The sequence below is a fragment of the Rhinolophus sinicus genome, chromosome 2, assembly GCF_057876585.1.
Source record: "Rhinolophus sinicus isolate RSI-liver-muscle chromosome 2, RSI-T2T, whole genome shotgun sequence".
NCBI lineage: Eukaryota > Metazoa > Chordata > Mammalia > Chiroptera > Rhinolophidae > Rhinolophus > Rhinolophus sinicus.
Genome location: NC_142502.1, coordinates 178,889,414 through 178,916,079, shown reverse-complemented (window position 1 = coordinate 178,916,079; position 26,666 = coordinate 178,889,414). Strand labels below are relative to the sequence as shown.

General features: G+C 43.2%; 1 protein-coding gene across 3 annotated transcripts in view; it reads right to left on the bottom strand.

The window, feature by feature from the left end:
- LOC141571772 (uncharacterized) overlaps positions 1–26,666 on the bottom strand; it is a 166,994-nt gene that overhangs the window by 97,861 nt on the left and 42,467 nt on the right. Inside the window, exons 2-4 of one of the 3 annotated variants that reach the window (XM_088796280.1) lie at positions 22,355–22,453; positions 20,097–20,284; positions 4,659–5,175 (exon numbers count right to left, since the gene is read on the bottom strand). In XM_088796280.1, the coding sequence (XP_088652406.1) occupies positions 5,141–5,175; positions 20,097–20,284; positions 22,355–22,453 (322 nt within the window). In that variant the 3' untranslated portion in view covers positions 4,659–5,140. Of the gene's footprint in view, positions 1–4,658; positions 5,176–20,096; positions 20,285–22,354; positions 22,454–26,666 lie in introns of those variants that run through there. The other 2 variants (XM_088796281.1, XM_088796279.1) reach the window with 2 other exon arrangements.

The window sequence follows — 26,666 nt, the reverse complement described above, 5'->3', positions numbered from 1 at the left end:
CTCATATGCTTATCTCGATTGCAGAGCCCTGTGTCTGGCCTCCACGCAAATAAAACCTTTCTTTCTGCATATACCATTTCGCACCTGATCCAGATTTCCCTAATTGGAATGTCTGATAATTTGGGCAGAAGCCAGGCTAGACTTTATCTTTGCAATAGCTACTTGAAAAGTATATTAATAGTGTAAATTAGCTGGTATGGCATATGTTTTACCTACTAAAAAATAAACATTTTATAGCATTGAGAAGGACATTTTTATACTCAATTAGTATATTTTAACATATATTTTGTTATGCCTATCTAACCCTGAATACATCTTAAATTTATCAAGAGGCATTTCTTGTTAAATATTTTATAATCAGACCGATCTCCCTCCACTGACTCAAATTAGTGAGACTTCGCTGTGTGTATAATGACTACACAATTGTCACTCTTCCTTGATCTCCTGCTTTTCTGTAATAAATGCAAAGGGAGTCTCCTCTACATGACATTAAAATTGACTATCCTGTCCTACTTTAAAGTCATGTCAAACAATCACTGCAAGACTGAGTTGTCCTCATAGAGGCCAGAGCCTCAGCTGCAGGATGTTGAGCCTGTGCTTTGGACAACGGGTGCAACCTGCTTTTACCTTGTGGGTTCCTCAACTGAAAAGGATAATAACTGGTGCTCTGGGGTCTAGGCTCCAGCATTGAGTGGCCATGTCAACCCAGAAGCATCCCCTTTTGCTCAAGCCTTGAGGACTGGTTAGTGGAGTTGCAAACAATAAATTCTTACTCCCTGATTACTGCCAGGTAGACATAACTGGCTCTGGAACCAGCCTGGAATCAGATTTTACCTTTCACCTTTTTTTACCCCAATCTGCTGTCCACGCTCCTCCACTGACAGATGAGGTTTCTATTATCCCAACTGTCCTCAGCAAACTGTACTCAATCATAGCTGCATCTAGCACAACACGGGAGTAATTTGGAGACTTCTAGGCTGCAATGCCCACAGACATCATCGAACTGGGGGGAAATGCTGTGGTTGGATGCTTCGTGTGGCATTAATTAACAACACCCTGCATTTTTACAATGCAGCTCTCCTGCCCACTTACACTTCTCTACAGTTTCCAGTTAGCAACCACAGAAAACAGTCTCTGTCCCTTTAACTTCACAGAAACCACCCATAATTCATTCCAAGGCACAGAATTCCAAAGGATCGGTTCTTAATTAATCTGTGCAGGGGAGACATTTTCCCATGCAAGTTACCATGTGAGTGATAACCCAATGTTGCAATATCCCACTCCATTTGCCTTCATATTTGCACAAGCAAGGAACTTGAGACCTAAGGAAACCAGCAACTCCTTGGAAGACTGCCATCTACTATCAAGTTACTTCAGCCCAGAGGCTGCCCTTCAGGATATATCACATTAGGAAGGACTTCTCTGGGAATGGGGAGGTTCAGGACAAATTGTTCCATGTAGGCTCATGTCTACATACACGGATATTTAGGCAAGACCTTGACGTGTTAATTTAACTCTCTAGGCCTTTGTTTTCTCATCTGTTCAATGGGGACAACCATTTCTACTCACTTTTCAAGGTTGTTTTAAAATAAATGGACATCACTAGTCAATAGCAACACAGCATGCAATGCAAGTCAAGGAAAGCAAGCATAACGCCTTCTTTGCAAAAATGAACATCTCACTGACCATGTCTACCACCAGCCCAGAAGTCTCCTTCCTCCCTTTCTCAGACACAAGCATGCAACATAAAATAACAGGTGAATGCCACCAGATACTTTCATAAAAAGAAAAAGGAAAGGAACAATTTAAAGTGATTGTTTTCCATGTACCTAACCCCAATGTTCAGCAAATTTTAAGAGAGGGATAAAAAGGGTCAGACCATGGAGAGCAAGCACATTGTGCTTTCTAAATCATACCATCAACAGGGAAATGGTAATATACTTGAACAAACACAGTTCAACGTTGCCAAGAAAAAGAGATGGAGAGATAGTAGGACATGGGCACACACAGTGGAAAATGGTATTTACAAGGTAAAAATTGGTTACAGCGAACATTAAGGATAGCCTTGGAAGGTAAAACAATCAGAAAATGGCAACCTGAAGGCTAGGCACAGAAGAGCATGGAGCAGCTCAACCTTTATGGTTTGTGATGGGAGTTATTAGCTTCCAGGATTATTGTAGGGATAGAGTTTATGTTATTTTCAGTACCTTAATTACAGGGCCACCTCTTTGGCTCACAATTAGAAGCATGTCTATGTCCCTGCCCTGACTGTCACTTTTGGTGGTTTGAGAATTAGTGGTCTCATGTTTTAAAATGATCCTTGACTAGTAGAATAGGGGAAAGAGAACATGACCAGCAAATTTATGTCTTGGGTAATTGTCTTGGGGTTTGGTGGTAAGAGATGTAAAGGTCCTCATAGAACCCATGGTCTAAATCTCTCATTCCTTGTTGTTAGGTGGAGGCATTAAAGCTTGAAGAGACCTACCCAAGGTCAAAACAAGTGAAAGAGGAAGCTGGGAGGCATCTATTGAGTAAGGCTGGCCTTATCTCACACATGAACAGAAAGAATCACCACTATTTTGCCAAGGATGGTGCTCAGGAGGCCTAAAGCCATTGTTACTCCATTGAGTAACTGCTAATTTAATTGCAAATAAATAGTTCAAAAGGAAAATTGGTAGAAAATAAAAATCCTTACCACTAATTTTTCGGTTCTAGAAATTCTGTTTCGTGATATGAACAATTTCTCAAATTTTCAGTTTTTTTTGTTTTTTAAATACAGTATCATATATTTCATGGAATTCTTGGTTGGAGTGATAAGGTTGTCCTACTTTTTCCTTTTATTTTCTAAATATTATTAGGCATTTATTCCTGCTCTTTTGCCTACCATTGTGTGTGTGTGTGTGTGTGTGTGTGTGTGTGTGTGTGTGTATTTTTTTAAATTTAGGTTCCATGTCCAAATGAATCATCTAAAACAAATTTATCAGAAATGAATGTTTGCAGTCACCACTTCACATTCATGAAATCTGCATACAGTCAAGAGTAATGTGTCGATTTCATCATAAATTTCTGGCAATTCTATTCACTCCCTCAGTAATTTTGTCTTTTTCCTAAATTTAAATTAGTTTCTGTCATAATTGCCTACTTTATAGCATTAGAGATTTTACCCCCTTTTCAATTGCAATATTGCTTTTATGCCTTAGACACTTTTGTATAACTCCTTGCAACATTATATTGCAGTCAATTAATGATGTACTGGTGTTTTTTATTTTCTAAAACTCGAGACCATAAGGACAAGCGTGTAAACCTAAGTAAAGATTTAGGGACCAGCTATGCCTGAGATTTTAGACACACTGGCATTAAAGGCACAAACAAGCGCAGGGGGGTGAGAGGTGACCAGCAAGGTGTTCTCTGAGTGAACAGCTGGGTACCCTACAGGTTCCCATTGCTGCCAGCCTGGGCGCAGAAATCTACATCAGACATTTGAGTATCAATCCTAATATATATTGCACACTCTGAAATAGCAGAGGTAAACTACATATATTATATGTTCAATGTAATAAAAATAGGCCTTTCAACACAAAAACCTGCACGCGGGTGTTTATAGCAGGTTTATGCATAATTGCCACAACTTAGAAGCGACTAACAAGCTTCCGTCAGTGAATAAATAAATAAATAAAAACCTGTGGTCCATCCAGATGATAAAATATGATTCAGGAATAAATAGGAATGACATATCAAACCATGAAAAGACCTGAAGGAAGCATAAATGCATATCACTGAGTGAAAGAAGCCAATATGCAAAGGCTATACACTGTATGATTCCAACCATATGACATTCTGGAAAAGACAAAACTTTGGAGACATTGAAAAGATCAGTGGTTGCCAGGGTTTAAGGGAGGGGAGGGACGAATCAGTGGAGAACAGAGGATTTTTAGGGCAGTGAGATGACTCTGCATGATATTATAATGGTGGATACATGTCTTTTTCATTTGCCCAAAGTCCTTTATATGTATCAATTCATTTAATCCTCAAAGGAGTCCTATAAAGTAAGTACTAGAAAGACCAGCATTTCACGGATGTCTCCATCGAAGACGCAGAACAGCGTAGTGACGTGTACAAGGTCATATAACAAGGGTTTTCACATGTACGGAGTCAGCGTCTGCGGCTGTCTGCTGAACCGCACATCTGAGTAGCGATTGTAATCTGAAGCAGAAGGAGGCAATGATTCCAAAGCTGGATTGTGAAGAGTCTTTCCAGAGTGAAGATGAGGAGACCCTCCCTTGTAGCTGCACCTTGGCCTGTGCTGAGGGGCCCCGAGCCCTCACCCCACACCAGCATGGCTATGGCACGAGGCCCACACAGGCGTCCTGCCCGTGGGCCTCTGTCTCGTAGCCCAGGGTGAACTCTGGGCGCGCTGTGCAGGTCCCCACCCCTACAGAGGAAGCTGCTCGAAGTCGGGCGTGCACGGGAAGTTCACGGCGATTTCATGGCCACCTCTTCTGACTTGGGCAAAGGGCACCAGTGTTTGTTTTCATGAGAACGGAGCTGGAGGAGCAGAAGGTGTTTCCAATGAAAGCCCACCTGCATCACGTTAAGGAACACACAGGAACCATGGCTTTGAACTTCAGCACTGATGCCTCTTTGTTTTTCATGCAAGTAATGGAAGAGCAGCCTGAGTCTCCACAAGGTCCACGGTGGACTAAAGGTCACTGCTCCCCCGCTGACACAGCAGGCACACCCATCGTGCTGGCTCTGGACTGACCTGGCCACGCTGGGGGGCTATCACTGCACTTCAGCCCATGAGTCTGCCCTAGTTCCAAAATCAAGAGTCCCATGATTGCTTTCCCCAAAGTTACCAGAAGATGCCGAGGCTGGATGCTCTCTCCTACCTACTTGACACCCCCCTCCCTTCTCTGGAAGAGCAACAGGAAGGAGGCCCTCATCCTGCTTTGCTGCCTCCTGGAGCAGCCCCAGAAACGTGGAGGTGATATCTGAGGGACGTCCTGAGGAGCAGTGGTCCAAGATCAGATGGATCTGAGCGCCTCCTAGCCAGGAGCACAGGACCCTGGAGGCAAAGCCTCTCTGTGCTCTCCCTGGCAGCCCCTTCACCTCCGGCCCACAGTGTGGCCCACAGTGTGGTCTAGCTCGGGTCACACAGTAGTCTCCGAAGTCTCCCTACAGCAAACAAGCAAACAAAACAAACTTACGTCACTTTAGGTCCTTTTCCCAGGTCCTCAGACGACAGTAATCGATAACCCAACTGACACTGCAACAATATGAATGCTGGCTTCTACCTTCTGCCTTCCTCTTGTACAGCATCTCTGGCTTAAACAGAAGACTGAGGCAGGTAACCCTTAACCCAACAGATGGCTTTGCTAACGGTGCGGTTCCTGGCGCTGTGATCCCAGACTGCAGTTTGGCACCACGGCATTCCCTTCCAGGGCTCTCTGGAGCCCCAGTGGGTGCCTTCCCCACCCACACTGGTGACTGTCCACTCAAACTGCAGAGAAGGCTAGCTCCCCTGAGACCACGGGCTGAGCTCCTGCGAATTTAAGTGGCCCTGCACCAAACCAGGGCCATGAGAGCCTCCGCATTCTCTGTGCTCCTTCAGTGCCATTTAGCAAGTCGCAGTGCGCAGAGCAGGTTTGAGTTCTAGGTGTTCCCACAGACAGCTCTGCTGTCTCGGTTTAAATGCCTAAGCTTCAGGTGTCTCTGCATTAGTGGCAAACAGTGAGACCAGCAAAGACGTCTGCCTCCCAAGTTCACTGTGAAGATGCAGTGACGCTCTGGGTAGTGTTTTGTGAACTATAAGTACTGCAGATGTAGACATTTCTAGGAAGTGAGGATGTTAAACAAAACATATTAAAAAGCCTATTAGAGGTGGAGCTTCGTGTGTAAATATTCATTCACAGCTCCCTTTGTATCCCTGCAGTCAGCAGCATTGTGTCCTGTGCCACAGGAAACGTGGAACAAATGTGACACACAGGTCCTGCCCTCCATGCATTTATAGCCGGAAGGCCAGGACACACATGTGAAGTAATGATATAAGCAATGTAGGACAGACATCTCATTGCTGGTACCTCGTTTACAAATACAGACGTGGAAACAGTTCATACGCAAGAGTCATTGCCCATCTGACCTCTTTCACCAGCACAGTTGTCCAAGACTCTTGGGTAGGATGTCCCCCGCCATTGTCTCACCCCCTGCAGGAGAGCCCCCCAGCTCCCATTTCTGCTCCCACTCTTCCTGCTCCCATGCCAGAGACCCTTCCACCCTGAGCCTGGAGCAGACATGTGGGTTTTGAATTATCCCAGACTGGGACCTGGAACATGTTCTTCCAGGGAAGCGGTGAGCCCAGTATTAAGAGGGTGGGCCCCTCCAGGCTGTTCTGGATGCCCCTGTCTGGGCTTCCAGGAGCCCGCCCTCCCCGCACGAGGCACACACACTTGTAACTCCCAGAGATGAGGATCTGTACCCAGTTCATCTCTGCATCCATAATAACAAGTGCAGGACCTGGCACAAAATATTTGTGGGAAAGACAAATAAAGAAATAAATCATATCATGGACTAAATGTGTTTGGGGAGGCCAGCCTGAGAACGAAACCCTGTATGCGACCCTGAAAATTGCAGTTAAACCAGAGGCACAAAAAATAGAGTTAAAAATGACACAAAAATGTAAAAATATATATATGTGTGTATATGTGCTTGTATATACAGAGGATGCCAAAAAAATATACACACATTTTAAGACAGGAAAAATCTATATTAAAATCATAATACTCAATATATACTGATAACAAAAGATGAATACAAGTCACATTTGACTTCTGCAATTACAAGAGATGCTCAAAGTGGTTACCATCAGCGTAATTTTAATAGTTTTTTTCTTTCTTAAAATGTGTGTACATTTTTGGGGGGCACCCTTTGTAAATACACAAGCAAGGAGAAAGAAAACAAAAAAATACACAAAACTGAGAAAGAAAACATGCTGGTTATTAACATAGGGGGCAAAGAATAAGGGGCAGGACAAAGAGAAGGAAAGAGAGAGCCAAGATAAAAAAAATTAAAAGAAAAAAGATCTCTAGATTTTATAATAGAACCATAGACATGTATCCATGTAAAATAAGGGAAATTATAATTCTCGAGTGGAGCCGAATAAGAAATCAGGACTAACCCAAGTGAGGAGATGAGATGAATGTTCCCAAACACACATGTGAAGAAATAAGAACTGAGGCCAGGAACCCAGAAGGCACCTTCATAGCAGCAATGTTTGGGCCAGAGGGCTCCCTGAAAAATTCGAGACCCCAGACTGTTGGCTGTGTAGGCTTCAGGCTTTCCCACTAGCATGTCCAACTCCAGCTGAGGACAGGTCCAAATAAAATGGTTCACATAGCTACACCTGCATCATACGAGCTGAACTAATATCAACAATTACATCAGGAAAAATGTGTTTACCTTGGTTTCCCGCCATTGAAAATGGGTCCAACATGATGTTGAACATACGCCTTTCATTCCTGCTTCTAATAGAAGGACAAATAATTTAACAGGTGGGCCTCAGAATTCCATGGTTCTTTTTTTCTCTTTTTTTATACTGTATTAAACATTCCATTTTTGGCCAATGGAATCTGGAACCCTTCTTAACAGACCTTGGCAAGCTCTATTTATTTTGCAAAAGCCCTCCTAATGCTCACGTGATCGGGGAGTTGGAAAGGCCTGGTAAGTCCAATCAGACTAGACTTTCACGTGTTATCAGTACAATATGTCGCTTCAATTGAGAGACCAAATTCTTTAACTCCTCCAAGAATTGATCCAGACAGCAAAAAGAGAGGAAATCCATTCTACTTTAATAAGGCAATCGGTCCAGACTTCATACAATATCATTTCAGTCTAGAATTTTCATCCTCACTGCCAAAAACATCAAACAGAAACATTACAGGACTTGCACTCAGTTTTCACTCTCCAAAGAATAGCCATCTTGTTCTAGGCCTGAGCAGCAAGGAAGGAATTAAAGGGAGATAGGATAGTGGTAGTCACGTGGAACATTTAACAGCTGCTCACTGCCTGATTTCTAAATGTCATAAATTTTCACAAAAGGTTAGTGAAATTTTGCAATGAAAGACAACCAGAAGAGTCCCCATATATCAAATGCTTCTCCTCTCAAAGACTTTCCAACCATATCCATCAGATTCTCTCACTCACCTTTTCTCTTTTATGTATTCATCTTAGGTGATCCTTTAATAAATTACTCAAAGAACTCTAACGTTTATGTTAGATGTCAGTTGGCGAAGATCCCAACAATCTATACAAACTAGAGTACAGTAGTTAAGGTAACTCTAACTACTATGCTGAACAAGCCCCAAAATACACAGTGTGTGAAAGACAACATGAATAAATAACTTGCTCACATAAAGTCCAAACGAGGCGGTAGAGATGGGGTCGGGCCATCCGGTAGGACTCAGGGGCCCATGATCTTTCCATCATATGTTCAGTTCTCTGCTGGAACCATGGAGTCCTCTGTGCTCAGCCAGCCGACAGGGGATCAGAGGAGTGGAAAAGCTAAATCCACTTTTTAAGAACCTCATCCAAGAATGACACACAGGACTCCCACTCACGATCCAATGGTCAGAATTTAATGACCTAACTGCAAAGAAAGTTGGAATGTTGTCTACCTATGTGCTCTGAGAGAAGGGGAAACACTTTTAATGAAAATCTACCTACTGTTTGCCATAGACAGCCAACTGGGATAATCCATACTTCAAATTCTCCTTGAGTTCTAATGATAGTTACCGTGGTAATTGAGGAATCGTATTTTGTCTTGGTGTGTATGGAGGGGGGCATGCACACGTGATCCGGATAGCTGGACTGTAATGACCTAGCTTCAGAATCACGCACAGAGCACAACACCTGACACATCTGTGGATAAACATTCAGGAGATCCTGAAGTGGTTCCCTGTTGTAAAATTGAAATCCAAAGTGACTCAGATACACTTATGACCATCACACTCTGAGGCAGAGTTTGTGTCTAAGGAATAATTTGGGGAGCGATACAAAAACTTGCCAAGCACTCTGCCCTCACCACAGACACTGGCCAGCAAGCTGGGTCCTCACGTGCTCTGCACCTGCTGTTCAGACCCCCCGAGGCTTTGCACGGGCAGGTACAACACCTATTGTGTTCTAGCTTCTTACAGGTCACAAAGCATAGCAATAATTCTCCTTTGAGCTTCAAAAAAAAACTTTGTGTAATAATCAAAGCAGGGATTATTGTCTTTTTTTTTTTTAAATTATCAACCTGGAAACTGAAAGACTAAGTGACCTAAAGGTAAAGTAGAGGTGGGACTTAAAACCCAAATTCTCCCCGCACATCAGCACCCATCAGCTCCCTAGAAAGACTGACTCCAGCCATCTCATCAGCTACAATTGGCTTCTTTTTTGACACAGATCACTTTCTTCAGATCACTTTTTTGTGCTTTTATCTGACAAAAGAAAAATCTACCACACATTGTTCCTTGAGCAGGATGGAATCCTGCCAAACAAAACGCATACGTGCTAAGAGTTTGTTACTCATAGTATTGTGTATGGGTCAGCAGCACTGGAAGCTCCTGGGAGTTTATTAGAAATGCAGATTCCTGGGCCCACTCCTTGACCCACTGAATCACGTTCTCTGTTCAAACAAGATGCCCAAGCGATGCTCAGGCACGTTAAGGTTTCAGAAACATTGCCCTAAGACACCTGTCAGAATAGTAACTTGAATGCTAATAGGGGAGCAAATGACATATATAAAAAGAGTTCTCGTAAGTCACAAGAATAAGAAAAACAGGTAGAAAATAGACAAAATATAAAAACAATTCACAGAAGAAATGCCAATGGATAACAAACATGAATTTAAAATGCTCATCTCCAACAATTTGGAAAATGCGAATTAAAACAACATGTTATTGTTTTTCACCAACTAGATTGGCAAAACTTTTAAACTTTGATAATCTCCAAATTGAAAATATGTTGGGAAAAGGACATTTTGTTATACTATGGAAGCTTAAATTGTTATAATCTCTTTGGAAGGCAATATATCAATGCCTATTTTTTTTCTTAAGCTTCTAAAAATTTGACCGAAAAAATTCCATTTCTAGGAATACAGTCTATAGAAATACCTGGTAAAGTGTCAAAGACAAATGCAGAAGAATCTTCATTACTCTATTTGAATGTTGGAATATGAAGGGAATCTAAATATCCTTCTATAAGGAAATAGTTCAATAAATTAATGGTATCCATACCAGGGAACTATGCAATAATTAAAAAGTTTAGTGTCATTAAAAAAAAAGCCCATGACACATTTCTAAATGTATAAACAAGTTACACAATAGTATATACATTTCAATCTCATTCCTACATTTTAAAATTATACAGAGGGTGCCAAGAAAATGTATACACATTTTAAGAGAGGAAAAAGCTGTATTAAAATTGTAATACTCAATATATACCGATAACAAAAGATGAACACAAGTCATGTGTATACATTTTTTGGAATTCCCGGTATAAGACAGAGGTGTATATAATTGTTACAACTCATCAAATATTAAATTTAAAATTGGTGTGTTTTATTTTGTGGCAATTATACCTCAATAAAATTGATTAAAAGGACTGAATTCACATATGTCAGTGTATGTTACATATGTATTTTCAGACCTACAAAAATGGTCTGTAAGGAGATATAATAAGCCTTTAAAAGTGGCAGAAGCCTAGAAGAGAAGAACGTAAGTGGGAATTTTCTGTAGTGTTGGTATCTTTTCAACAGTATGTACACTTCTTATATTTTAAAAAGCATGAGTTAAAAATCTAAATGCAATAAATGGAGTCATTTGCAGTGAGTCTGAGTTAACGTGGAAACCCAATCCAGCTTGACCTTATTAACTGCAGCCATTGGCTAAATTTAGTCGTTTCGTATCTGCTGTGAGGTCCACATTCATAAGTGTTGCCAACATCACAGACACCATTGCCAGACTGACCATCTGTAAACACCTGTTTATTGCTTCATACATAACTACTGAGCGTCCTTAAACATCAAGTGCTATGCTCAAAATTGTATGGAGCTTTGATATCAAAATGGAGACATAGCTCCAGTCCCAGCCTAATGTAGTCTGTACGAGACAGTATAACAAGTCTCAATTTAGCCTTAAAGGACTCCTTTCATTGTCTCACCCATGAAGCACTGGTTATCATTATTTTTCTTTATTTTCTGTCCACTCTGGTCAGACTGGCCTTTAGGCTGTCCTACAAATATCCCCGTCTTTTCTTCTACTGTTCCTCTCACCTGGAATTCCTTCTTCCCCCATTAGCGCATGCTTTCATCCACCCAACAAGCGCCATGCCCATCCTTCCAGGAAGTTGTTGCTAAGCCCAGAAACCCTCATTCACCTGCCCTCGCTACATCCTACCTTTATGCTGGATAGTCTTGTCTCTATAAGGAGAAAGGGGGCCATGTCTCTCTCTTCCCGATCCCTCCCATTGTCTTGTGCAATTCCAAGTACGTTAATTGATGCCTATCAATGATTTATCACTTTATAGTTTTTAAATGTTGGACAAAGAGAGCAAATTAATAAGAAATCAGTGCTTTCCCAAAAGCCTGAAGAGGTAAGTATTTTCCCATTTTATAGGTGGATAAACGGAGGCCTAGTGAGGTTAGGAAATTTGATTGGGCTCATACAGCTCATAAACAATAGGGCCAGTCTTCAAACCCACTTCTGAATGTCTCAGCCTTTTCTCTGAACCATACTGACTTCCTAACTTGTCACTTAGGTGAGCTCATTGAATTCTCACATTGCTGTCCCAAGAAATACTTGTTGATTGATTGGTGACATTTTCAGTAGCAATGTGGTCCAGTTAAAGGGTTTCCTGCAGCTGAATTTGATGAAAAGCCCCTGCTGTGTGCAGAGAGGTTTAACCTGCTTCCAACTCCGGTTTTCCCACAATATCATCAGTCTCAATACCAAGATCTGTGCAATATGTAGCATGAAGTTTTATACACTTGCAGAGCTTAAAAATAAAGTCTGAGGTGACAGAGTTCAAACTCAAGCTCTGGCATCCGAGGCAGGAGGTCAATGCTGGGGAGCCCCCATCACGCCACTGTCCCGAGGTTCGCTCCGGTAGTTGCTTGGCAATGTGAGGGTTGGGCTGTCTCAGAACAGCTTCTTTAACTTCTTCATCTCCTAAGAAGCAGACCGTTGGAACATCAGCACAGAACACTGGCGTCCACAGGAGCCTGGGGCACAGGGATGGCACAAGGCCATCATTGGACACCCCAGAGTCAACAAACTGGGCTCCAGGTGCTCCATTAACCAGCAGTGCGCTGTAGGGCAAAATACTATTTCTGAGCCTGCAAACTCAATATACTATGGGAATAATCGCACCTTTCCTGCCTACCATCCAGGAGATTAAGAAAATCAAAGAGATTCTACTGATGGAAAACTGTATAAACAATCAATTCCTGCCTGTATATTATATGGTAAAGAGTCACTGTCAGTAAAGGAGGTGACATGCTGCCATGGATAAAGCACTGGGCAAAACTATCAGGAGACCTGGGGTCCACTCCTGGCTGAGCTGCCAAATCTTTTCATGTCATAACAGCCAGGATGCTCTGGACTCACCAATTTGGGGTCAGAAAGATATATTTCCAAACCGTTGTTCTTTGAGTATTCCGAGAAGGGTACAGGTGAAGGAAAACATCAAGACCCTGTGAGGATAGCACAAGTAACCTGTTTGCTTGTTTGTGTTCAGGGAAGCTTCACCTGCCAGTGCAAACATCTCATGAGGAAAAGCATGACTGTGAAGATAACACGACTGAACCTTGTGGCAATGGCTAGCCTGCTTCTCAGCCATACTGACCACCCCCCACCCCCACACCATTGCATCTCTGCCTCTGCCCGAAACCTCATGGTAGACCCTGGAAAATCCCCAAGCCTCTGGGGTCCTCAGTTTCTCTATCTGTAAAAAGAGAAAGTGGTCTAAATGATATCTGTATTTCTTCCAGCTTAACTTTTTTCTCAATTATTTTACTTGCTACGCTTTCCCCGATGTGGAGAATTCCTAACTAATTGCTAGAGAAGCCTATGGGTAGCAACTGCAGGATGTTAAACAGTTTCTGCAAAACACCTGCGAATTACATTGAAATTTACTTAACAAAATGACAGATGCCCACTCTCAAAATCACACTCTCAAAATATGTGGGAAATGGAATCTTTAAAATTCAGTCAGTCCCTTGGAGCTGGTCAAGCCGGTCTGTCCGGGCCACAGGTGGGTTGAGAAACATTCCAGCCAGACTTCTTCCTTAGCTCTCCACTCTCCTAATTTCATGTCACAAAAATTGCTCACAGCTCCCAGTCGTGAGAACTGCAGCTCTGTCTCTGCAGGTCTCTACACATTACCAAAGACTGGCCCAATCAAGTGCAAACAAATCAGTCCTCAGACCGAGTCGGGTGTGGCCGGACTTCGGTCACTCACCAAAATAATGCAGACCTGGCCAAAGCTGCTGTATACAACGCTAAAGAAGTCCTCAAAGCTGGGGGCAGACCTTTTCAAAGAGCCCACAAGACTCCACATTATTTTTGTCAATAATCCAGAGTGGTACTATAGGGAAGTGCTCATTTAAAGAAAACCAGAAGGAAAACTCACCAGCACCAAATATACAGCCTCGCAATAGAAGGCATTTGATGTGTTTCTGGAATGAATACATGTTTATTTATATATTTAGGCTCTTCACTTGACAAAGGAGCTCACCACCACATTCCATGGAAGGGCCTTCTGTGTACACTCATGTTTGCATTCTGTGCTGGTTCTGCTCTGTTGGCCAGGCCCTACAGTAGTCTCCTGCCCCTCTCTCTGCTCTGTGCCCTGGAGTTTCTACTTTATTTTGGTCAATGGGAGACTCAAGCAGGAAAGCAAAGAGCTAGAAGAGAGAGAGGTTGGAATATGTGCGTTACCTCCCGTTGGATCCCTCACCCCATCTTATTTCTGGTTTTAGCTGTTTTTCTAATTCAGTTCTAGCTCCTGTGCTGCACCCCAGATAGAAGATCTCCAGGTTCCACCAGGAGATCAGAGTAACATTCCTGGTCCCTTGCCTTGCCCCTCAGGCCTACGGATGTCCCGTGGTTGGTAGTCCCTGGGTGCACAGTCCCCGTGGGTTCCCTTCCCCCTGCCCCTGCTCTGAATGGAATCTCTTCATTACACCTTTCTACTGGGACTCATCCACAGCCATCAACTTTTTGACCAGGTGAAAGGCTGAGGTCGAGTCAACAGCCTCCGCTAGCTGCCTTTAAGAGTCATTAGAGCCACAGAAAATGCATCTCTAGCATTGGAGTAAAAGTCTGTGGAAACGCTAAGATTCAATTAACAGGTTTTATAAAAATATGGTTGTTTCAAAAGGTAGGTGCAGTCAGACCCTCCGATGCTCTCAACATGAGTATGTGCAAACAACTTTGCAAGAGTCATGAAGATCCCAAATGCTATCACTCTTATCCTATTACTACCTGGATATCCTATTACTACCTTCTTTAGAAGGAGTGAGAGGACACAAAGCGGCCTTGTGGTTTCTTCAGAAAATCCCTCCTCAAAGGAAACATAAAAATGACAGTAGCAACTACTGTGAATGACGGTGGACATGAGCTGAGTTGGGGTGTATTTGATGAAGACGCATTAAACCAACACATCATGGGATCTGACAGTGTGCAAGAGTAACCAAGGGGTATCAAACTTAGAACAGACCAGGGGCTCCAAGCAGACATCCATCCTACACCAAGATCAGAAAGACTTCTGGGCCTGCGGCAGAAACATGGAGGCGATACAGCCCTTTGTCCTACTCCTGAGGTTTTCTGAGCTGACCACTGCCTCTTTCTGCCGCTCTTCTCTGCAGAAACCAGAGAGGTGTAGACCTTCATTACGTCATTTCCAAAAACATGGGGGACATGCTGCTTCCCAGCCTCAGAGGACTTTGCAGCAAAGAAGGTGAAGTCTTTCTTTCCCACCACCACAGATTCAGGGGAGTTGCCCATGTCACTTAGGGCCTGTCTTAAACAGTCTATGAGGCAATCTGCTGACAATTCTGTCTTTAGATGAGGAGAACCCTTCGCTATTTATTCATCCATTGCACAAATTTTTATTGTGTCTTCATAATGCCAACTACATGTATAAACACAGAGGACACATTAGTTAAGAACATGTTAAATTTACATTAAAAGTTAAATTTTAAAGCAGACAAATAATTTCCAGTTGTGAGAACTGCTCTGAAGAAAAGAAAGGAGAGACACGGGTTCGAGAGTGAATGAAGACTGGGGAACAGTGTTATTTCAGCAAAGCTGGTCAGGAAAGATGCCTCTGAGAAGAAGCTTGTCACATCCAAAGGGACATACCTCACTCAGCGATGTGAATCTTGTCAGCACACTCTCCCTTCTCACCCAGCCCCTGCCTCACATGCACACATCACATGCTTCAGCGACACCCACATGCCGCGTCATGAGCCCGTGGGTCGTCTCCAAACTTTCATGTCTTTGTTCGGCAGAACTGCCTCTTCCGATTGCCCATCCACATTTCCCTGACCAGTGGCCCTCAGCTTCCATCCTGCGTCAAATGTCTCTTCATATAAGTTTGTCCTGACCCATTCTCTGCCTCCACTGTACTTTTCTGTCAGCTCTCACTGAACCCGTGCACATGTATATACTTATTACATCTCACTGGACACTTAGTCACATCTGTCACAATTAGAATTACTGCTTCGATCGTCTGTCTGATTAGGCCGCAAGCCCCACTTCCCCTGGGGGGCATCTCTCACTGCACTCGGCCCCCAATGCAATGCAACACAACAAACCGTCAGCTTCACCTAGGTGCAGATGGCATTTGTCCTGATTTTATGCATGGGGAAACAGAGGCCCAGAGAGGTGAACTAACTCAAAGAAGGTCACACAGCCAGTAAATGGTTGAAGCTGGAATTGAACACTAAGTTTTCTACAGCCAGATCCTACAAGTAGAGGGTAAGCATCCAGCTAATTAGGGTAAGAGAAGGAAACCTGGGCCTGAAAAAACAGAATCACTGGCAGCCCCTGTACAGGTGTCATTTTGAGCCTCCCCAGATCTCTGTGTGAGCCCCTTTCCCCGCTGGCCAGAAACTGAAGCTTATCTGTGGTATTTAAAGGTCCAAGGAATTGGGCAAAGTTTCATGACGGGGATGGAAAATGTTGTCTGCTTCTGTCAAATTTCAAAATCTTGCAGTAGTTGTCTCATTTAAAAAAAAAAAAAAAAGTCCTTCATTCTAAAAATATTCTCCCCACTCCCCCTCCAAGAAATTCCGTTTTGTCATTTCCATGGTCAAAGAAAACCCTAAGAAATCAAAAAGTGGCATTTCAGGGTGAGCCGATCAGAGTGGCCCCTCTCTTCGATCCCTGAGAATTCCCTGAGCCCACAGAGGCAGAGCACCCAGCTGAAGCAGCCGACGTTCATTTTCAAAGCCATTCTTCTGCCACTGCAGGGAAGGGAGTCTTCAGGTGAACGCGCTCCCTGGAACTTCCAGGTGCCTGTGGGGGATTTCAGGTGAGAATCCCAGTCTGCTCCATGTGCCATCATCACCTATCCACACGAGAAGGTAGTACCCTCCTCTCTTGTGTCATATCTTTCCCACCACCAATCCCAGTTTTCCCCTGAACTCTTCCCCGACAACTGCTGTCTCCATTGATCCATCCCATCTTTTGCCACTTACATTGTGGTTCTCTTTTCCAGACTGACCCATTTGAGGGCAGGCCCATGCCTCAACACCCATGCATTGTGGGACACAATGTCTCACACATTGTTCTGTATGTATGTCAAGCCACTGGAGGGAAGCATGGCTGAGAAGTGTCCATCATCTATTACAGCCTCTAGACAGCCCAGCCCATGCTAAGTGAAGGCATATTCCACTGCCATGGACCACCTGGCACCCAGCCATGGATGGTAGAAGTGTATTGACGAGGAACGCATGCCACACCAACTTCTGATCTGTCTCCTGTCCCTTTCTCCAGGGCCAACACCCACCTGCATCTTTCTGCAAATCCCTAATATCTAGATCTATTCATTCTTTCCATCTCTCTCAGTTCAGTGCAGCCATTAGACCACAATCCTCTTGTCGCTTATCTTCCTGGAAAAATTGGACCTTCAGTGACTACTCCATCAACAAGAAAGACCAAATAAACATGTTTCATCTTTAAAATGCTGCTTTATTACACATTTTATAGAGGACCTTGGCAAGAAGCTGGTGTGGCTGAGTAATGTCATTTTCTCAACCCAAGATAGTTGCAAAAAATGTGAAGTCTTAAGAAAAATGATGCCCGAGGGCATGTCCACAACCCTGAGTAACATTCAGAAAAGCAGACACTGGAGACCTGCTTCATGGGTAGATTATTCTGTCCTCCATATAAAGGGCTCTAATTCACCCAGGATACCTAGGATGAGAGAACTAAACAATAACTAGCACCATATTCTGTAGAAGCGTGAACTACATCTGGCAGTATGAGTGCTAGGGCCTCTTATCTCAAGAAATGAAGGCAGAGTTAGGCCCTGGGGCCATATTTGCTCACCTTCACTGATGGAAGTTGCCAGTGGGCCTGGGTTCCATTTTGGTAGGTATCACTCTACAGTGCTTCCAAGGTTCACTTCACAAAAACTATGGCAACTAGATTGATAAAGTCAGTACAAAGTATGTGGAATTATTCCTTTGGAGAGGTGATTGGAGAAACCAAGTCCTCACGCCCTCCCCATGTCTTCTGAGGACTATACGTTGTACCTATGGTAGCTGGCATTAGGCTACAGCCACAGGCAAAGAAGAATCCCCTTTTTCTTTCCTGTGAAGGTGACTGATGTCTAATTGGAAATCAGAAATGCAGCTAAATGCATTCGCCCTAGACTCCCACCAACTGAGTTAATCTACCCCAGACCCATAGACAACCCTACCCCAGAATGAAGTAGAACCAGACTTAGTTCGTTTGATCTTGTCAAAAGAATGCTAGGATAAGTTATGTTGCCAGTGGCACAATCTGCAAAATTACAGTAAAATAAAAATCAATGTTTCTTGGTCCTAGACATAACCACAATAATTTTATAGATCCAAATTCTGAAAGCTATGATAGTGAACATCTTGTTCGTGTTGATTTTGGCAACTTCTAAAGATGTTGTGTATATCTTCCTGCCACCCACTAAATCTTCCACCCTTGCCACTTCATCAGTGACTCCAAATTTATAAAGAAAATCTGCATAAGAAAAATCCCCACTCCTCATAAAACCAAGATCTCTATACACAGGAATGTTTTATGGAAAAAGCACTTTAAACGAAAGTTCTAAAAAATATTTAAACAAGGATTGTCTCATTGTTTTGGTACCAAATAAAGAATAAATGTGCATTGTAGTGAATAATTTTCAAGTTCTGTGCTCCATATACAACAGTGAAAGAGCTCCAACTCCAACGTAAGCACCTCGAGGGAACCAGGATTTAATTAACCGTGTAGCCCCAGAGATTTATCAGAGTTCCTGAACCATGAGAGATAATAAATATTCATTGGAAGACTAAATGTTAGACTCAACCACATTGGGGGGCCACATAATAAATCCTGGGTACAAACTTTTGAATAGAATGAATACCACACTCCATTCTTTCCCTCCCATTCTCAATATTCACACACACACACACACACACACACAATCAGTTTTTCTAGGCTATTACATGCAAAGAAAAGGAAATAAAAGTTAGAGTCTTATATCTATTATTTCTGGAAATGACCATTTAGAAAGGTCAGGAAACATCCAAGGTTCTCCTGCTCTTCACTAATCCTGAGATGACACATTGGGAGAGGTGAATGTAAGGTGCACAGGCTAGGAGGCATCCTTCGGTTACAACTGAAAGCTTCAAATAAACTTTAACAATTGGGGCTTGGAAACATACATTCAATTCTCTGCTTTTGTTCTACCTGATTTTTGTTTGTGTATTTGTTGCTATTGTTTTTGTTTAGCATATTGAAACATAAAATAAACCTGTTTAAACTCTCATAAAGCATAGCAAAAGTCAAGATAGCCTCAGGATAAATCCCACTGACCGACAGACACCACACACTCTCAAGCCTAAAGCCCTAGTTGCTGATATTTATTTCCCAAACTGATTAGTGGACACTGGCTTGTGGAAGACGAAATCCAGAAATCATTTTATATATATATATATATATGTGTGTGTGTGTATATATATGTGTGTGTATATATATGTGTGTGTATATATACACATATATATATTTTATTATATTATAATTTATATATATATACATATATATATATTGCTTTTATGAGTTCTTGACCCTAAAGGTCTTGAATTCCTTTGCAAAGAGCAAAACCATATTTCCTCTTTGTGGGGTACCAAGAGTTCACATCAAAGGCTAGAGTGAGATGCTCTTGGTCTGGGCCTATGAGGAACCAAAGGTCACCACTCCTCTGACAAAGAAAATCAGGCATTAGTAAAAGTAGAGTTTCTCTTCTAAAGAGAAAGACACATGTGGTTTGAATATGGCTGATCTCAGAAGTACTGTTTGCTAATGAATTGTCTTGATGACCAAAAATGTGAATCCATATCCACTAAAGATTCAGCAAATTCATTTTAAAGGATAGAGATGTGATTTATATATTCATTCACCTTTTCTGATTTACATGATGTTAAGAATAATGCCCAACATTTCTGCAGGATGTTAGTTTGCAAAGCTTCTTTCCTTCCCTGACCTCTTTAAATTCACTACATCTCTCCAGCAAGGCAAATAAGGCAGGCTCGGATGTGATTGGTCTATACTTCAGATGGGAGGGTAACAGGAATTAAAATGAGATTCTTCCTAATAACACCTTATAAAGTGAGCAGCTAGCACGCAAATGCAGGATTTGCAATGGAAATGTTTCAGAAATCATATTTGCAACCCTTAGCCCTGCAATCACTCTGAAAACCTCTGAGGTTGATGAGATCTAGAAGAAAGGACTTGTTTGGCAAGAACGCTGAGCATTACCACCACCCCTACACACACTCCATGAGAAAAGAAAAGGGGATGCATCCCTGTTACCTGTGGGAGTCTTCAGGAGTACACTCTGGAGACCTTGATCTGAGGTCCAAAGGCACGGAGACCGAGGTTGGTTCCAACCTTGGAGAAATGCAGAAGATACAGACAGTGGGAGACAAAAGCAGAGGGAGGAGAGGTGGCTGCCCAGGAATGGCTTGGGTTTGGAGTTTCCTTCGGGTTCCATATGGACCCTGTAGAAAGTTATCAGAATATATCGTGTTATGAAAAATTCTGCCCAAGAATCCTTTTGGGAGCTGGGCAACAGGATTACCCCAAGAAAAGCTGGACACTGACATCTGGAGCAGCAAGTGGCCAATTTGAAGGGACATCATCTGTGTTAAGAGCACAGCAGTTGGTCCCCAGTATGAGTGTCAAGCTCCCCCCAAACCCAGAGGGCAACACACGTGATCATAATAGACCCCATCAAGCACCACCTTTCTCTCTCCCGAACTCTTCCCCACAAGCCCTTTCCATCCCTGGAAAATCCAGAGCAGACTAGGGGCAGGCACTGGGGGGAAAGAGTAACACGAAATAGGAGACAGAAAAGACCCCAACTCCAACTGCAGGCTTCCCTGTCTGAGGTATTATTAGTTAGTTGGGGGAGGCGAGAAGCTTCCATGTAAGATGGAATTCAAAGCATCAAAATCTCAAAATATCTAGCGGCTACCCTATAAAAGCTCAACTGCCCAGCAACCACTGATTACATTTCATGGCATAGCCTCTGGGATGCCTGAATCTGAGACTCTTAGGCTGGAGCTGGGCTACCCCACATGGAGAACCAAATCTGGGATGAACAGAAAATTGTCCCAGCTTTGCCCTTCAGAGCCCTTCCTAGTATGGAAAAGGAATGTACATGGATGTACATGGAACACTCCTGGGCCAGGACCCTTACCTAAAGGCCAATCACTCCTCAGAGGCTGGCCTGGGTTCAGTCACACTCCCTCTCCCAGATGGGGAAGTTGGGCCTGAATCTGTCTAGAAGTGACCAGGTAACCAGCTATTCAAAGCCCTGAGTGATGAGAGACCCCAAACCTCACAGTCATGTGTGAGTTTAGCAGATGGAGACAGGAAACTTGTACTGCATGCTTCCCTAAGGGACGCACCTTATAATGATCTGCAAAGTGAGCATATTGTAGACAAAGCCAAGAAGGTCAGGATGGCCTCACAATCGCCTTCTTTTGACACACTCCCTGACTCTCCCTGAATTTCATTGTTTCATAGCACTGAAGTTGTTTCATTTGAACTCAACCATTATTATGTGCCTTCTCTGTATGAGACATTGAAAAAAACACCTAAAGAAGTCAGATCCCCTAGTTCCAGCTTCAGTCCTGGCAGTTAACATGCCATGTTACTTTGTGGGCGAGTCCCTTTCTCTCTACCTCCCTCTTTCAGTTTCCTGGACATAAAATCAGAGTGCTAAGTGAGATAACCTCTAAGACACATTTTATTACGTACGGAGTCAAAGAATTTAAATGTGACTACATTACATAGAAATAAGTATCCCTTGAATTTGCATTGCTGTTTGTAATCTTGGCAAAACTCTGTCACATTCATTACCTCATTTGTGACCTCATTCTACCTCATTCATCACCTCATTCTATCTCATAGAATCCCCCACCTAGGATTCTAAGCATCGGTATTATTAGCCTTATTAAACAAATGAGGAACCAGACTCGAAGAAGTTCCTCATTTCTTCGAGGTCACACAAATAGCAGGAGAGCTTGGACCAGGGGCTGGGCATCTGAATTCCCAGCCTGGCCCCCTTTCCTTGACCCATACATTCTGCAGCTTGTCATTAATAATGACACAGGCAGCTCCTGGGAACCCTTCTCACTAATCAGGGTCCCTTCTCACTAATGTCAGGTAACGACATTACACTGGTTTTTCTCAAAGTCCCAGTGGCTGGTCTGATTAAGTGGGCTCTTCCCAAAGGGTCTTGTGAACCTCCAATAACCTTCTTTCTGTTTCTTTCAGTAACTCTGACCATTTGGAGAGAAAACAAATCCATACCCAGAGGAATGTAAGGTGTTATTTTAACTTTGTATACCATGCATAAAAAGTTGCCCTTTAACTTGAATTTAATCTAAGTTGGGAAAAAGAAAAGTTTGGGGCTCATATTCTCCAGGTGAATGCCCCAGGGCCTGAAGTTTAACTTAAGGACCCCCCCAAAAAACTCCAGAGTAACCTCTTTCTCTATCTCCTCCTCCTCTCCTATAAATTTCAGGTCCCCTCCCCTTCACCACTCTGGTCTCCTCATGTACCTGTTAGGTTCCAGGTCTTCTTCAGGCAGTAGGCACTTAAAGCAAGAACTTTGCTCCAACTCTGAATTTCTTCCTGTCTTGTTCTCTTTGTCTTGTTCACTGAGGAAAGAAAAAAAGAGAGAGAATTACTCCTGCGTTGTTTAAAGGGAAATAAAAATCAAGAACATGCTGTTATTGCAAGAGCCCAGAACATCCTCATGACACAAAATCCAAACACACACATGTACACACACACACACACACACACACACACACACACACAAATGGCCATAAACATAAATTACTCAATAGTTCTTCAGAATGTCAGAATGTTCACTTGTATTCAATATCTGCTGCTAAATTAGAGCGAGTTTTAAAGACTTCTACCAAAAATGATTAAGTATAAATAATTTTTGGTTCATTGAGAAATAATCATCCAAATGTATGAATAAATCACTTATGGGGAAGAGTTGACTCGTGCATATATCCTTACATTTCTTTTCTCACATACATAGATTCAACTCTGATTTTTGTTCATTAAACTTTTACATGGATAGTCCTACCTATTCCATTTGACATAAAATAACTAGCAATAACCACGCAAAGAGAGTGGAGAACTATACAGAAGCACTAATAAGATCATGTTTCCTAAACTGTTATTAAGAAAAACTCATTTGAGGATCCCAAAATGTGTAGTCACAATCAGACCCACTGGCTCTGTGCTCAGAATTCACTTCCACATTGTCTAGTCCCAGAACCTTAACTTCTGGGGTGGGGGTGGGGGGGGGAACATCAGCTAGCTACCTAGAAACCAATACAGGTCTTCTGGGAGCTTCAACCAGCAGCACGAGTCACCCTTGGATGGCCTGCAAATGGCACTGATAACATCTGATAATTCTATCTCTACTCAGTTCCCAAAATTTGCCCCGGCAGTAAGAGGGAGTGTTGCTGGCAAGTGAGCAGGGTCCCACAGGGCTGAGGGTGTGTCCTGCTCAATGTCAGCCTTTTCAGTGGAGTGGACAATCTGCTTTAACAACGGGATGCTGGGAGCAGGGACACTGGACGCCAAAGCTCTCCTGGTCCTGTTGGTAACTTCATTTCCCAAACGTTCATAATTAAACAGCTTTTATTGAAGTAATCAGCAGGAGCTCCTTAACTTTGTTTTTGCAACCGGTATCGTGTTTATGGAGCCAAATATGAGAGACTTTGATACTGAATACCTCCTCGGATGTGTTAACGTTGGCAGGGTCTCTAGATTCTGAAGATGCCGGGCTGCCTCAGCACAGCCTCCCCTCCCACCTCCAGCTCATCAGCCCCCCCAAACCACAAAGCAGCAGTTCTCCGGTAAGACTCACAGTATTTCTCCTGAAAGTCCCAGGGAATGGTGTGCAACTGAAACAGGGTGAAATATGATCTCAAAGTGTCTGTCGGACCAGAAGTTTGCAAAGAAAACATTTCTTAAATCTTGTGTTCACTGCTGTTTCAGCAGGCCAATTAGATTGGATGGGACTTGTCGCCAGTCACTGCAGCAGGAATAGCAAACAAGACTTAAAGCAAATAAACGAGCCCAAAACTGGCATCCCAGGGGCCCCTGGCCAATGACCTCCTTCATTCCCCAGGCGGGATGGCCAGCCCACCCTCTGGGACCGAGGGCCAAACTACAGGTTAATCAGATGAGACATTAGTTAGCAGCCTCGATTACTAGAAAGTAATTAATCAGGGAAAGTCTCCAAACAGGAGGAGAATAAATAAACAGGCAGGCACATGCAGTCCCATTTTGGCTTTAGATAAGGCTGCCATCCAGGTGTCCTGCTGGGGTAGAGCCTATCTGTCTTGTTCAGTTCCTCTTGAGAAATGTGGTGACATTTATCACATCTGCCTAGAAAATGCAGAGCAAAGAGGCCTCTGAATGTGAAGAAGACGAGGGACCTTAGAAAAACTATTTAAGAACCCAAGGAAAGCTTTGCCCTACCCTGAGTATCTTCTCGCATTGTCTGTAAACTCTGGCTCATTTTGACATTGCACAAAAAAGTTCTGTGTGGGTCTCCAAACTCTTAGATATTTGCAGACAACCAGGGGCTCAGGTAGTGGCCTGGGTCTGTGCATAAGGAGCCCATTGCTTCATTAGCCCTTGGAGACTCTATTCAGCTTCAGAGACTCTCAGTACAAACTACAAAGGATTCAGACCATCTGACATTACTGGTTTCTTCTTCAACATTGATTTGGGAGTAAAAAAGGTTGGAAAGGACGAGAAGAAAGTGCAGCTAACGCAAGTGGAAAGGATCAACCATTGGTCCAGCTTAACCTGACATATCACATCAAATAAGGTCATTTGTCTGTGTTGTCTTTTTCCTTCTGGAGCAAAAAAAAAAAATGTCAGCAGCTAGAGAATGTGTGTAATGTAAACACGGCTGTGTTAGCTCAGCGTCAGAGAAAGTACATCCACACGTAAGTCAGCGCAAGGCGTCCTCTGCTCAGAGGACGGGTACAATGATTTTAACCTAGTGACCCGCTCTTAAACAGCTCTACAGCAAATCACAATTAAATAAATACCACTTAATAGCAGAGATTTGTTTTACAGCCAGATTATTTGTGGGGAGAGAAAGAGAAGGTTGGATGAGTCACTTCATCTTTAATTACAAAATGAAGGTACATTCCAAGTATTGTTATGAATTTACCCCCAAGCTAAATTTACAAAATGCCACAAAAATGGGTTATAGGCATTCTGGATCAAAACAGAGAGGCGGGGCATGAGAGGTGTGGTGTTACACCAGAAACTGAGGTTGCTCTATTTTGTTGTCTGAAAGTTGAGTCTAGTGGCCTTTCTTTGGCCCAATAATTAGGAATATGTGACCAGAGCTGTACAGAATCACAGTACATACATCAGTGAATGAGTGAAAAATGCAGCCACACATGTCACTGTGGAAAACTCCAGGACTCAGGACTTAAGGTCAGAAGAGCTGGAGTCAACGCCTGGTTCTGCTCATCTCTGGGGTTCCAAGAAGGAATCCGCTGGAATGAAGGTGGGAGAGCTATTATAGCTTATAGCTGACACTGGGAAATCACAAAAGCACTTCCAGATCTAGTGGCATTAGGGCACAACTGACACCCCTTCACTGAAGAGCTAGTCTCCCTCCCTCCTTCCTCCCTTCTCCGGAAAGTCTCACTCGCCTCGTTTTTCTCCTGTCTCAGTGTTTAACTCTGACATTTCTGATGTGTCTGATTTTTCCACACAGGTACCCACATACATATCTTAGAGCAGGCAACCTGCTGAAGGCTTTGTGTCCTCCAAGAAAGTCCACCACACTTCATCTTGCCCTCCACAGACCTTTACAACCTCAAAACAAATGATGATTGTGTTCCCAGGAATCCTGGGGCTCAATCAAAAGACATGTCCTGTGAAACCTTTTCCTCTTAGTGCCTTGAATGATGACTGAAGCTCTAGACTTTCCAGAAACAGCGACAAGTCCATCTTCTCTGATTGAGTACCATTGTGGAGACCATCGAAGGCACTCACGCTGCTGGTAAGACCACAGCCCTTCACTGGACCAGAGCCAAGCCCAAGAAACGGTGAGCACCCCTCAGGAGCACTGCCTCCCCAAAACCAACTTCTCCAAATTCACTACTTAGTCATTTGCTGATTATGTCATGGGAAATCCATGTCCAAGTCTTTGTGGGAACAGGTGCCATGTTTCCTCCATTACACACTTCCACCCCTAAGCACCTGGAATGAGCTATGAATGTAGTAGTTGTCATTTGTTCCAGATTTGCCAAGCAACCCCCTTCCTTCCAGCTAATTCCTTCTTGGTGCTGTCTGTGAAGATGCATAAAAATAAAATGCAGCCCCTCCTATAAAGAGCTAATAAGGGAGACAATTACATGAGGGGGCAAGTATCATCCTGAATGGCACCTGTTATGTAGATGCAGCTGAACCCGTGTCAGATGGAGCCAAAGGGTGGCTATGTCTCCCTTAATCCATGTCAAGTGACCTCCAAGTCTTACTGATCTCTAGAAACCACTCACTAAAGCAAAACCTTAGCAAATGGCTCTTCCTGAGGGCTGGCTCCATTCACCGGAGTTCAAAGTCCAAGTTGGAGATGACAGCCCTAAACCACTCAGGTGTGGTCAGAGAGCACAGGGAGGCCCCCCACTTGCAGAAGGACCATGACAGGTGAGAACAGGCTCAGGCGGATGAGAACAAGATGGTGAGTAAACGCAAAGCCATGACTGAGGAGGAATCATTGAAAGAGAGCCAAAAAGCTTTAGCAGGCCAACGAAGACTCGGAAGCTCCCGGAGTAACCTGAGAGCCTCAAAGACACCAACAGTATCGTT